This window comes from Ziziphus jujuba, chromosome 4 (assembly GCF_031755915.1).
Source record: "Ziziphus jujuba cultivar Dongzao chromosome 4, ASM3175591v1".
NCBI lineage: Eukaryota > Viridiplantae > Streptophyta > Magnoliopsida > Rosales > Rhamnaceae > Ziziphus > Ziziphus jujuba.
The window spans coordinates 27,216,680-27,228,193 of NC_083382.1; the positions used below are offsets into that span (position 1 = coordinate 27,216,680).

The 11,514-nt window shown below is 28.9% G+C and overlaps 1 protein-coding gene across 1 annotated transcript; it reads left to right on the forward strand.

The window, feature by feature from the left end:
* Window positions 1-7,492: 7,492 nt before the first annotated feature.
* LOC107416540 (cyclin-B1-2) lies at window positions 7,493-10,372 on the forward strand. Its single transcript, XM_048472888.2, has 4 exons — window positions 7,493-7,741; window positions 8,141-8,241; window positions 9,079-9,176; window positions 10,049-10,372. The coding sequence occupies exons 1-4, from the start codon at window positions 7,616-7,618 to the stop codon at window positions 10,147-10,149; spliced, it is 426 nt and encodes a 141-aa protein (XP_048328845.1). The 5' UTR covers window positions 7,493-7,615; the 3' UTR covers window positions 10,150-10,372.
* The last annotated feature ends 1,142 nt before the right edge of the window (window positions 10,373-11,514 follow it).

The following is an 11,514-nucleotide window of genomic DNA, read 5'->3' on the forward strand; positions in this document are numbered from 1 at the left end:
TATATATATATATATATATTTTTTTTTTTAATCCCATAATACTATTTAAATATAGAAAAAAAAATTTCACTTTCTGAAGGACATTAAAGTGAAGACTCTCTTCATGAGTCACGACTTTACTAATTTCCCTTGAAAATGCAAGAATTTCCCATAAAAGAGAAGAAAAAAAAATTGATCTCCATGCAAAATTAATATTTTGGACTTTTAATTAATCAAATAGAAAATTATTATTTATCAATATTTTTTGATGAAACAGCACCGGAATTCATATGCGACGTGGTAATTAATTGGCTTCCTACTCTCATCATGCAAAATTAATATTTTGGACCTTTAACTAATCAAATAGAAAAATATTATTTGTCAACACTTGTTGATGGAACACCAACGAGATTCATATTCCATGCTATCATTAATTGACTTTCCTAAAAAAGTTCACTTTTCCTTACTAAATTTTTAGTATAAAAAACAACGATACGATTAAATCTTTTAATTAGTGTTTGTTAATTCAACATCGGTTCTATAGATGCTCATCATCTAGTAACAGATAGTAAAACTCCATCAAATATAGTTTTTATAGGCTATTCCACATAATATAAACCATATCAAAAATTTATTTAAAAATAATGTCACATACAACAGCAAATACATAATTTGAAGTCTTTAACTTTCCATATGTGAAGTTCTAGGTTCAACTAACCATATGGAAAAAATAATAGTAATAATAATAATAAATTTTTTTTAAAAAAAAAAAACACCTTCCTTTTAAAAGATGTGAGGATCTAATTGCTTTTTCTTCTTTTTTTTGTCCTTAATTAATTTTAAATTCCAAATCATGATCTTCAGATATGAAATGTAGACTTTTGATGTAAAATCTATTTTTTTTTAATAATTTACATTTCTCCCTTGTAGTTTAATTTTCTTATTTAGGCTATACATTGCTACAAGGTATTATTTTATTTCCTAGTTCTCAACTGTATGTCATGCTGACAATGTTCATCTTTAAAGTTAAGTTATAAACAAGGTTTGTGGGTAATAAAACGACTATGATAGTTTATATGCCATGGTTAAATTATTAGTTATAATAATAAGATTCAATCTGATCACTTATTGCTTTTTCACTAGTTTATGCAATTCACCATGTTGAAGAAAGAAAGGAAAATTATAAGAAAAAGGGAAGAAAAATATTTATTAAAAAAAAAAACCAAATATCAAGTATATTGATTTCCTTTTTGTGGAATATCCTTAAAACAACAGGGAAAAAAAAAAAAAAAAAGAGGCCAAGTCATAGGTCTCAAAAGTCAGTGGTCAAAAATAATATCCTTTAGTCAATTGAAATTATAAAAATTAAAGTAGAGCAGTGTATGCAGTTTGTTTATAAATGCAGTGCAAGTATCACCTCCAAAAAAAAATCATAATTAAAACTCATGATTATAAACTGTACTCTTTACCAATTAAAAGCTAAAAGTATTCATTAGGAAAGTACAATATTTTATGTATCATTTTAGAATTCCAGACGCTTCTCTTCAAATGAAGTACCTATAAGCTGCCTATTAATATAAAAGGGAAGTAGGGAAATTGTATTCTATAAATGAAGATCGATTAGTCAATTGAAATAATAAAAATTAAAATAGAGTAGTGTATGCAGATGATCATAAATGCAGTGCAAATATGACCCAAAAAAATTCATAATTAAGACTCATGATTGATTACAGACCGTACTTTTTAGCAATTAAAAAGCTAAAAAAAAATAAAATAAAATTGTACTCGTTAGAAAAGTACATTTTATTTATCATTTTAGAATTCCAGACGCTTCTCTTCAAATCAAGTATACAAGGGAGATTCTCAATATATAATATATATATATATATATATATATATATAAGGGAAGTAGGGAAGCGAAGGACTAATGAAATAAAATTTTTAATTCTTTTTTTTGAAATTTTAAATTCTTTGAATAATAATATTTATAAAAATTTTACCCCATTTTTGTATCTAGAATTCATTATCAAATATGGATATAAGCAGCATATTAACTAAATTAATTTTACATAACAATTATTTGAATAGTAACCATAATGTTAGTACTGCTAAAGTAAAATAAATACTAGTACTAAACTTCAACGTTAATGTCAGCAAGAAAGAGCTCTACCTTCACTGTTGAGATGTAAAAATTGTTCATAAATATCCCATATATTATATAGCAAATATAAGTTGCCTTTTTCACTACTTTGAAAAAACGGCAAACCACAATATCTAGCTTTTTCTTTTTTTTGAAATATTACAAGAATTCATAATATAAAAGGAAAATGGCGTGTAACATTATTTAATAACTTTTATGTTAATTTAAAAAACACCGTGTACATGTAAATCATCTGACACATGCATTTTTTTAATTTCCTTTCAATTAAAGGCTTTATCGTTTATCTAAGTATTAATTATTGTTAATTAATAATTCATTATTTGATTTATCAACATTTCATGGCATATATATTGTGCCTTCCAAAATAATCATATTTTAATTTTTTAAAATCCAATTAAATTGATCAGGAAATTAGAATTCCTAATTAATATGAGGAATCCCAATTGGAAAACGACTCTATAAATATAATCAGCCAGCTATAAGTTCAGTGGTCTATGACACCCAGAATGAAGTTATCATTTTTTTTTTCCCTTCTTTTTTGTTTTGGTAAATGGAATGAAGTATCAAATTGTTCAAACAAATATTTATCTAAAATTTAAAAAAAAATTGGTCAAACAAGAAATTTGACATCTACAGTGGTAATGGACAGAACATAATGAGCAAGATTAAACAAGATCAAGCAATAATTATTCAAAAAAAATAAATCTAGCAATAGCTCTTATAAAGTAATTAATTATTTTTTTTGGTGAATAATAAATGAATTAATTATTAGTAATGAATGAGAAGGCACATCACATTATTTCGCATTATGATTAACTCTGGAACCGTCCAATCAAAATCAATTCCAATCATTCACCAAAAAGCAAAAAGTCAATTCGAATAAAAAATGAATCCCATGATATATTAAAAAAAGGATTTTTATTGAAAATAAAATAAAAAAGATTTGTTCAGCTTTATTATTTTAAAAGAATTATAATATATATATATATATATATATTTTTTTTTTTTACTTATTATTATTGTTTTGAAAAGTATATATACATAAGACTAATAATATGTATAGACATTTTCCTACACAAACGTACTTGGGAAAAGTTATGCTGTGGCTTTTTTATGAGTGACTTACCAGCAATCATGTATAGATATAAATGACGCATATTGGTGCTCCCTTTCACGTATGCCACCTCCTTCCATTCCCAGGACTCTTTTGGGCCACATATACCCCAACAAAACAGCCTTTCTTCCTGAAACTGTAAAGGCAAATTCAAATTTAGTACTTACAAAGTTAGAATGGGATGGTTAATATATATAGATCGATTTTAACAAGAAACTTACTTTTTCTTTAACCCAATTTCCAATTTTTCTTATTAGTTAATTTTTATATCTTTGATCATTTCCATATCTATATATATATATATATGTGTGTGTGTGTGTGTGTATTTAAGTGAATTTTGCTATATACATTAAACTATAACAACATTCTCCCACATTTTATATCATTCTAATCTTTAAAAATGTTAATTCTATACTCTAGGTTATAATATGATTCAAACATACATGTGCAGGATTTTTAACTTTAATATCATATTAAGCTATTGTTAATTTTAAATGTTTAAACTATTAGAGAAATGAATTTTGTATCAATAATATATGTAATAATATATGTCACAAAAGGGACCAAAAAAAAAAAAATTAAGGGACGCCTTTTTTGGATAGCTAGATATCTACAACAAACAAGGTAAAGTTAAAAGTTAGAGGGGGGAAAAAAAATAAATAAATAAAGGACCATGGCAAAAGGAAATTGTGCTATTTTATCAGCGTAATACCTCCAGAAAAAAATAAAAAAAAAAAAGAGGGGAAGGAATTCTTGTACTTTTATTTTTTATTTTTTACATTATCAATTATTATCTTCTTTGTTCACTTCAAGAACGGAAATTTCTTATATATTATAAATGCTTAAAATTCTATCAATCTTTATCTGACTCCATATATATAATTAGGGTAAAAGAATTTGTTTGAGCTGTCATCAAAATATATATTAATTAGAGATAAAAATCAACACTACTTTTCAAATCTTCGTTTTTTTTTTTTTTTTTTTTTTTCCCTCCCTTTTCTAATTCTCAGCAGCCAAACGGAAAGTTTTCAAATCCAAAGGGGGTCAAAAAACGGCAATCATATATATTGCCATGGAACTGGTAATATTTTTGCTGTAATCAAAACTGATATATCTCCTGGAAACCTTTTATATCTTTCAATTCAAAACACCAATGGGGAACAGTTTTCATTAACTTTTTGACACAGCAAAAGAAGCAAATCTAACAGTAGAGAAAAGCTTTAGCGATCGATGGATATGGAAAAAGACCATGCAGTAAAAACTTGACAATCATTCTAAAACTGAAGTTGACAACCTTGAGAGAATATATCAGTAAAAAGACTCATAAACAGAAGCATACACAATATATATGCACACACACGCTTGGAAGAGCTTATAATACTCAGCAGCCTTAACTGAGAAAAAAACAAAAATACAATAATAATAATAACAACAAAAGAAAAGAGAGAAAAAGAGAGTACCACAGTCACAGTGAACTTCTGTAGAGATTTTGTTCGTATAATTAGTTATACACATATAGAGTGATGGCGATGATGAACTTCTTTTCTCTGTTTGTCTGTTCAATTGTGGAGTAGTGTGGGTTAGTTACGAAGTAGGTGAATGTAAGAAATTAAAAAATAATAATAATAATGGAACAAATACTGAAGCTTTTTAATTTCAATTGGGTAATTATAGATTTTTTTTAATTTTTTTTAATTTTTTGCTTTGTGACAGAGAAAGTAAGAAATAAGATCAAGAAAACAGGGAGAAAAAAAATGAAAATTAGGTGCATGGCAGAGTATTAAAGTACGTACTACGTATTGATAGGATAGTGACTCTGTATCTAATATAAAATTCCCGCATTCTGTCAGGTAGGACAAATATAATTATGTATATCTCTCTCACACAATGACCTATTGAAAATTTCTCTTTTTTTCTTTTTTCTTTTTTTTTTTTTTGCAATGAATTTTTGTATCATAATCCAAACCCCCTTTTTACCCAATCAACACTATTACCCAAAATTGACCACCATCTCTCTCTCTCTCTCTCTATATATATATATATATATATCTTGTGCAATGTACGTGAATCAAATATAAAATTCCTGCAATATTGTCATGAAAGAATATATAAAACCTACCTACTAACAGATTGAATATCTTTTTCTTTCTTTTTTCTTCTATAACATAATAAATAAACTCTTTCAGGGTACGATCTATGCGTATATATTAGCTAGAGCCTACCAAATCTCTCCCTTTCTCTGAGTAGGCCTCCTCGGTTAAGCAAAATTTTTTGTAGTATGTTTGCCAAATTCATCATAACGTGCATGAAGCTATGCATGATATAGGGTTATATAGAGTAGAGAGATTGAGAGATGAGGTGCAATATAATATTTATGCAGAAGTCTTAGGCCTTTACCTGTGGTCTATATTAGACAGGTTAAGTTTAAGCTGTACTGGCCTTGTAATAATTAAGGAAAAAAAAAAGCCAGAATTGGACAGTACACAGTTGAAATTTATATTAGTTAATTGTACAATAGAGAGTACCTTGCAAAGACTACGTGTCCCTCTCTGTTAACTCTATGGTATTTCAATATATAGTAGAGCCAGATTACCACCACTCCTCTCGTCTGTAGGGCTAGGGAAAATATATTATATAAACATATTGCATTGTGATTTGGAACCTGAAAAAAAAGAAAAAAAAAAAAAGAAAAAGCACAAACACACAAAAGAGCTGGGCAGAGACAAGAGATCAAAATGATATGACTAGCTGTGTCCATGATGCTTTGTTGCTGCTCGATTTGTGTTTGTGTTAGTATCATTTTTCACAGAGTCTTTTCTTCGTCTTTTTCTACGTTTCTTTCTTTAAGTCTACATAATAAAAACCTATTAGCAATAGGTTGTTTGCTTTTGAGTAATGGCTCAAATCCATACCCTAAAAAAATAAAAACTATATATTTATTATCAAAAAAATATAAAAGAAATTCAAGAGTGCACAACAGATTTGTTTGTATTGAATATTCAGACTATATTTAAAACAAGACTATATTATTTAGTCCTCCTATGGTCAGATTGAATGAATGTCGATACTACAATTTATTGTCTCCAAGAAAACAAAAAATTAATATTTAATAGTTTTGTTGACCGAGTAGAGAGAGAGAAATTGGTTATTGATGTACATATTTTTGGGGATTCATGCTTATATATCATGATTCATGATCCAAGATAGTTTACCATAAATTTAAATTATCAATGTTATCACTGATGATCATACTAAGTAAGGATTATGCTTACATGTTAAGTAATAATTGAGGGCATTTAAATTGATTTTGATTTTTTAAAACTAAAAATCTGTATGACAAAAAAAATATATATTATTTATCATTATTAAAGTTGGAGCACTAATAAAACTAATATAATAATTTAATTAATTATCATTAAAAAAATTTCTTTTCTATATTAAAAAATAAAAATAAATAAATGCTCCCAACGACCGCATTAGCAAATGTCCACTGTCGATCACTTGTCAAACTCTTAACACAAGGCTTATGACATGTAAAATGAATGGTGGTTTTCATTATAAAAATACTCAACATTTATTTCCCTTTTTGTTTTTGAATTTCAAATATTTCTTCAAAATACTTAAAACTTGAACATATTCTTTTAGAAAACTTGTACATATTTTTTTTTTAAATGATATTTATTATCATTGATGATCGTAACTAGTGCGATGTATATTATGTATTAGTTATTAACAAGTTAATACTATTCTAATTATAAAAATGGATCATTTAAATGTAACTAAATAGATATTATGTTTACATATAAATTTTTACGCTGTTATATTCTATTTAGATTGTAACAAGTTAATATCACAGGTTTATATTTTTAGATTCAATTTTTTTAAAATGTCAAAACTAATTTAAATACAACTAACTTTTAATTGACATGTATGCAAAGATCGCACTTCTGATCATCAGGTGAAAAAATAACAAATACTCTCCTTTCTTTTTTCTATTATTTAAAGCTTGCTAGATTTTGCAAGTTTCCTCACAAAAAATTCAAAAATAATAGGAACAATCATGTGGGTTCATCACGAAAACTAGGCCCAAATAGGAAAAGTCATGGATCTAAAATCCCAACAAATGGAACTGGGCCTCAAATCCGAACAAGCAATTGAACAAGAAAGCAAAACGGCGACGTATCTCACCTTTTTGTTTTCTTGTATTCAAGGCTTTCTGTTAGAATAGAAGCCTGTGTCTTCCTATTTGTTCCGGCTCGCTAGTCTTGGTTTTGTTTAACCCCTTTTTGTTTTCTCACAGCTTGACTTGCCCAGAAAGTTTCCAGCAATAAGAAACTCAGAAGAGAAAAAGAGAAAGGAGAATGGAGGCACCGAAGAGCATAGCACACGAGATTGGAGGCGCGAAGAACGATGCGCTTCGATTTGGACTCCATGGCGTCAGGAGCAACATCGTTGGATCTCATCCTCTCGAATCCTCATGTCAATCTGTAATCTCTCTCTCTCTCTCTATGTTTGATTAAAAAAAAAAAAAAAACTGAAATTAGTAATGTTCATTAGAAAATTATCAACAATATCTGTTAGGAAGTTTTAAATTTTTTGTTTTATTACTTATTTTTGATGCTTCAGTTGAAAATCATAGGTATAACCTGAACTCCAATTTTTATTTTTATTTTTTGGATTCAATATAATGATTTTCTGAAAATTCCGTTCGTTTCTGAAGGAAGCAATTATTTGTTTTAGACAAGAAAATTTTTCCAGGAGTGGAAGGGTATAATACTAGATATTTAGTTTTCTTTGTCTGGTGGAAGATATGGGTTTGGTTTTGTAAGGCCAACTGACTTTTTTTTTTTTTTTTTCCTTTTTTTGTTGGTTTTTTGGGGCTGTAGATGAAAGAAACACAGGAGCAGATGAAGAGGAAATTTCTGGCTAACACATATGGAAGTGCCTTTCCTCTGAAGATGGATCTTGACATGCAAATTCTTTCACGGTATGTTGATTTTACAAATTTATTTTCTCAGATTGAAACTTCCAAATCCATGGCTGTACGGTTTAATTATTAACTTTTATATGTTTACTAGTTACTTAGATGGATTGGGATTCTTGTTCAAACTCTAGTTTTTATTTGGAAGTTACATTTTATTCTAAACTCGGACAATGTTGGCATAACCGGTGTACTTTCAGTGGGGAATTTATTGTTCTAGTCTAATCATTGGTTTTTTAATCGTATATATATATATATATTTATTTTACTGTGATGTGTAAAGCTGTAGGAGGCTTGTAGCTTGGTGGGTAATTTTCTTCATTAACTTTTATGTGAGAACCATATGATTTTGACACTTCAATTAACTTGTATAAGGAACACTGTGCATATCTTGCTGCTGCTTCGGAAGTTAGGATTGCTTATTGGGGGATGATATAATAACTAGTGTCAGTGACGGAAGTGACTTGAGTTTGTTCCTTTCTAGAAATTAGCTTGCTAGATTGTTTGAGATATGTGAAATGGTTTGTGTTTCAAATGTTTTTTAGTGTGATAGCAAAATGAAGAATTAACAGATGATGCTCTACCTTTTCATAGCACTTGGTTAGATATTTTAGACCATTGGTTTGGGTTTTAAAAGGTCACTATATGTTCCTGGAGTGGATTTTAATTGTGCATTTGATTCAGGAGACTTTGTTTACAAACCTGCCATATTTGTGAGGTTGCATTAGTATTGGACTTAAAATTTCTCCTTTAATAAAATTTGTAAAAAGAGCTCTAGTTGAATTTATTCATTTATTTATTTTTGTTTCTTTTCCTCATGTATTTCTTCAAAATGAGTTGCAGGTTTCAGAGGCCTCCAGGAGCAATCCCTTCTTCAATGCTGGGTTTGGAGGCATTAACAGGAAGCTTGGATGACTTTGGTTTTGAGGATTATCTGAATGGTAATGAAATACTGTTCATATACCAATATCATGATGTTGTTAACATTACTTCAAGTTGCTTTTTTTTTTTTTTTTTTTTTTTTTTTCCTTGAAAAAATTATTGTTTGATTGATCAAGATTCTCTTATATGTTTAACTAGTGCTAGCAATGCTTTCAGTTGCAGCCAATCATTAAATTAATTATATTGCACATTTCCTACTAAGTAAAAAGTCTTGGGGAAGGCAGAGGCCCCACGAATAGTTCAAGTACTTTCTAAATTCAATGCATTTTTATCTACATAGAACAAGAGAGAAAGATTGCTGTATTGTGTTATGATTTGAATTATGTCTTCTTCTTTTCTGGTTTGTCATTTTCCTTCCACCGAAGAGCTGCTAAATAGAACATTAGGGATTGATAGTAGTGAGTGAAGTTTCTCTAGATATATTTGACAATTGGAGGTTTTAAACTGATGAAATAATTTTGGCCCCAGAACTGGTTGATGTAAACTGAACTTCATGCTGATTTTTTCTGATTCCTCAAATTCAATACACTTCTTCATTTGTGTGCACACAATTCATGAGCAGCAAGTTTAAATTACCTAGCTTCTTAAAAGGATCTCCAAGAATTAAGAGAATGGGTTACCATTACTTTTATATTGACTTTGTCACTGTCTCAACTTTCATCACTTACTCCTGCAAAAGCTTCATAGATGTGCAAATGGGGCCAGTGCTTTTTTGTTAATTTCTCCGGTCATTAAGTTGTGGTGCTTAACTGGGAGACGAGTTACTGCCACTTTTTGGAGTCATGTTGAATCAAATTTATATACGTTCATCCTTTTCTTTAACAATGTGATGGATTTTGCTGTTTAACTTTTTAATTGCTGCTGATTGCAGACCCCCGCGAATCTGAAGTGTTCCGGCCAGTAGACATGCATCATGGAATGGAGGTTCGCCTAGGGCTTTCAAAGGGTCCAGTCTGCCCAAGTTTCATGTGATTCAATTCCTCATGCTGCATCATGAGAGAATCAGTTATGTTCTGATTGTTGCTTATGGATCTATGACTTACATGTCAGAGATTTGCTTAAAATGTGTGTCATCTGAGTATGTGCTTCTCCTGCGAGATAATGGCATGTGGTCTCGCTTTTAAAATATAGTCGGTCTCTATGTTATTTAATGCAGTTTTTAGTTACTTCTTTAAAGATCTTATGCTTTCCCTTCTATCTCTGTGTGAATGTGATGATGCCATAACCAAGTGTTATTTTAGCAGCTTTATTTTCACCACGCTTTTTAATTAATTTCCGTTGAAATATCTACTCTCTGAGGCTCTGAACTACACTTGAAATTTTGAACGTTCATCTAGTACATTAGCCTAGTGGCTGAATGGGGGGGCGACATGCGCATTTAATCCCTGACCTAGCAGCTCAAATCTTATAGACTGGTCATTTTTGTTTTTTGTTATGTTTTTCTATGTTCCTTTAGCTATTCATGTTGGAACTAGAAATTTGAAAGACACCCATTAATTGGTGAAGATAATTCCATCGAACAATTTGTAAATGTCAACAGAAATGGAGTTTTCAACAAAAGCAATCAATCATGTATTATAATTATTAATATTATCAGTTTTTTTAAAAAAATAAAATAAAATAAAATAAAATTATGAAGGGGAAGGAATGAGGTGGCCAAAGAAATGCCAGGTGTTGTTCGGTTGGTAAATGTGGTGTCATTGTCACTGTGGCTAATGCTCTATCACCGTCGCTCTCTTCTTTGTTGGATCATGGCTGTTGCTTTCCATCCATTTTTGGCTTCCAAAATTAAAGACACAAATTTCGCCCATCAACAATTTATCTCTTCCTCTCTGTCTCTCTATTTGATGTTGATTTTTCCACCTAGTTCTTTTACTTAAATCATTATGATTTATCTATCTTATTTCCCTTTTTTCTTTTTCTTTTTTTTTTCTCCCCATAGATTAGCGAATAATTTTGCAGATAAAAATAATATTAATAATAAAACAAACTACTTATTTAAAATTCAAAATAAATGAAAGGAATTAAATTTTTTTTTTTAAAAAAAAATCTAACAATTTATATTGGATAACTACTAAAACCCATTAAGAATCAAATTTAAATACTCTATTGTGTTGAAAATAATTACTGCATATAAATTCGTCTTGTTATTGATTATAGTTGAGAAGAATAAAGGAATTCTTAACTTTTTTCTTCTTCTTTTTTTTAAATATTTTTATAAGATAAAGTATAATTATGCAAAATATGAAAGGAAAGTAACGATAAAATTAGCAGTTGCTGTTGGGTTTTATTTATTTATTAATTTAAATGCACTGTTTTTTTAATTTTTATTTTTTA

Bases quoted from the DNA above. Each gene is read 5' to 3' on its own strand.
- LOC107416540 (XM_048472888.2), top strand. From the start codon at position 7,616: ATGGAGGCACCGAAGAGCATAGCACACGAGATTGGAGGCGCGAAGAAC. The intron at 7,742-8,140 runs GTAATCTCTCTC...TTGGGGCTGTAG, and splicing joins TCGAATCCTCATGTCAATCT to ATGAAAGAAACACAGGAGCA. The intron at 9,177-10,048 runs GTAATGAAATAC...TGCTGATTGCAG, and splicing joins TTTTGAGGATTATCTGAATG to ACCCCCGCGAATCTGAAGTG.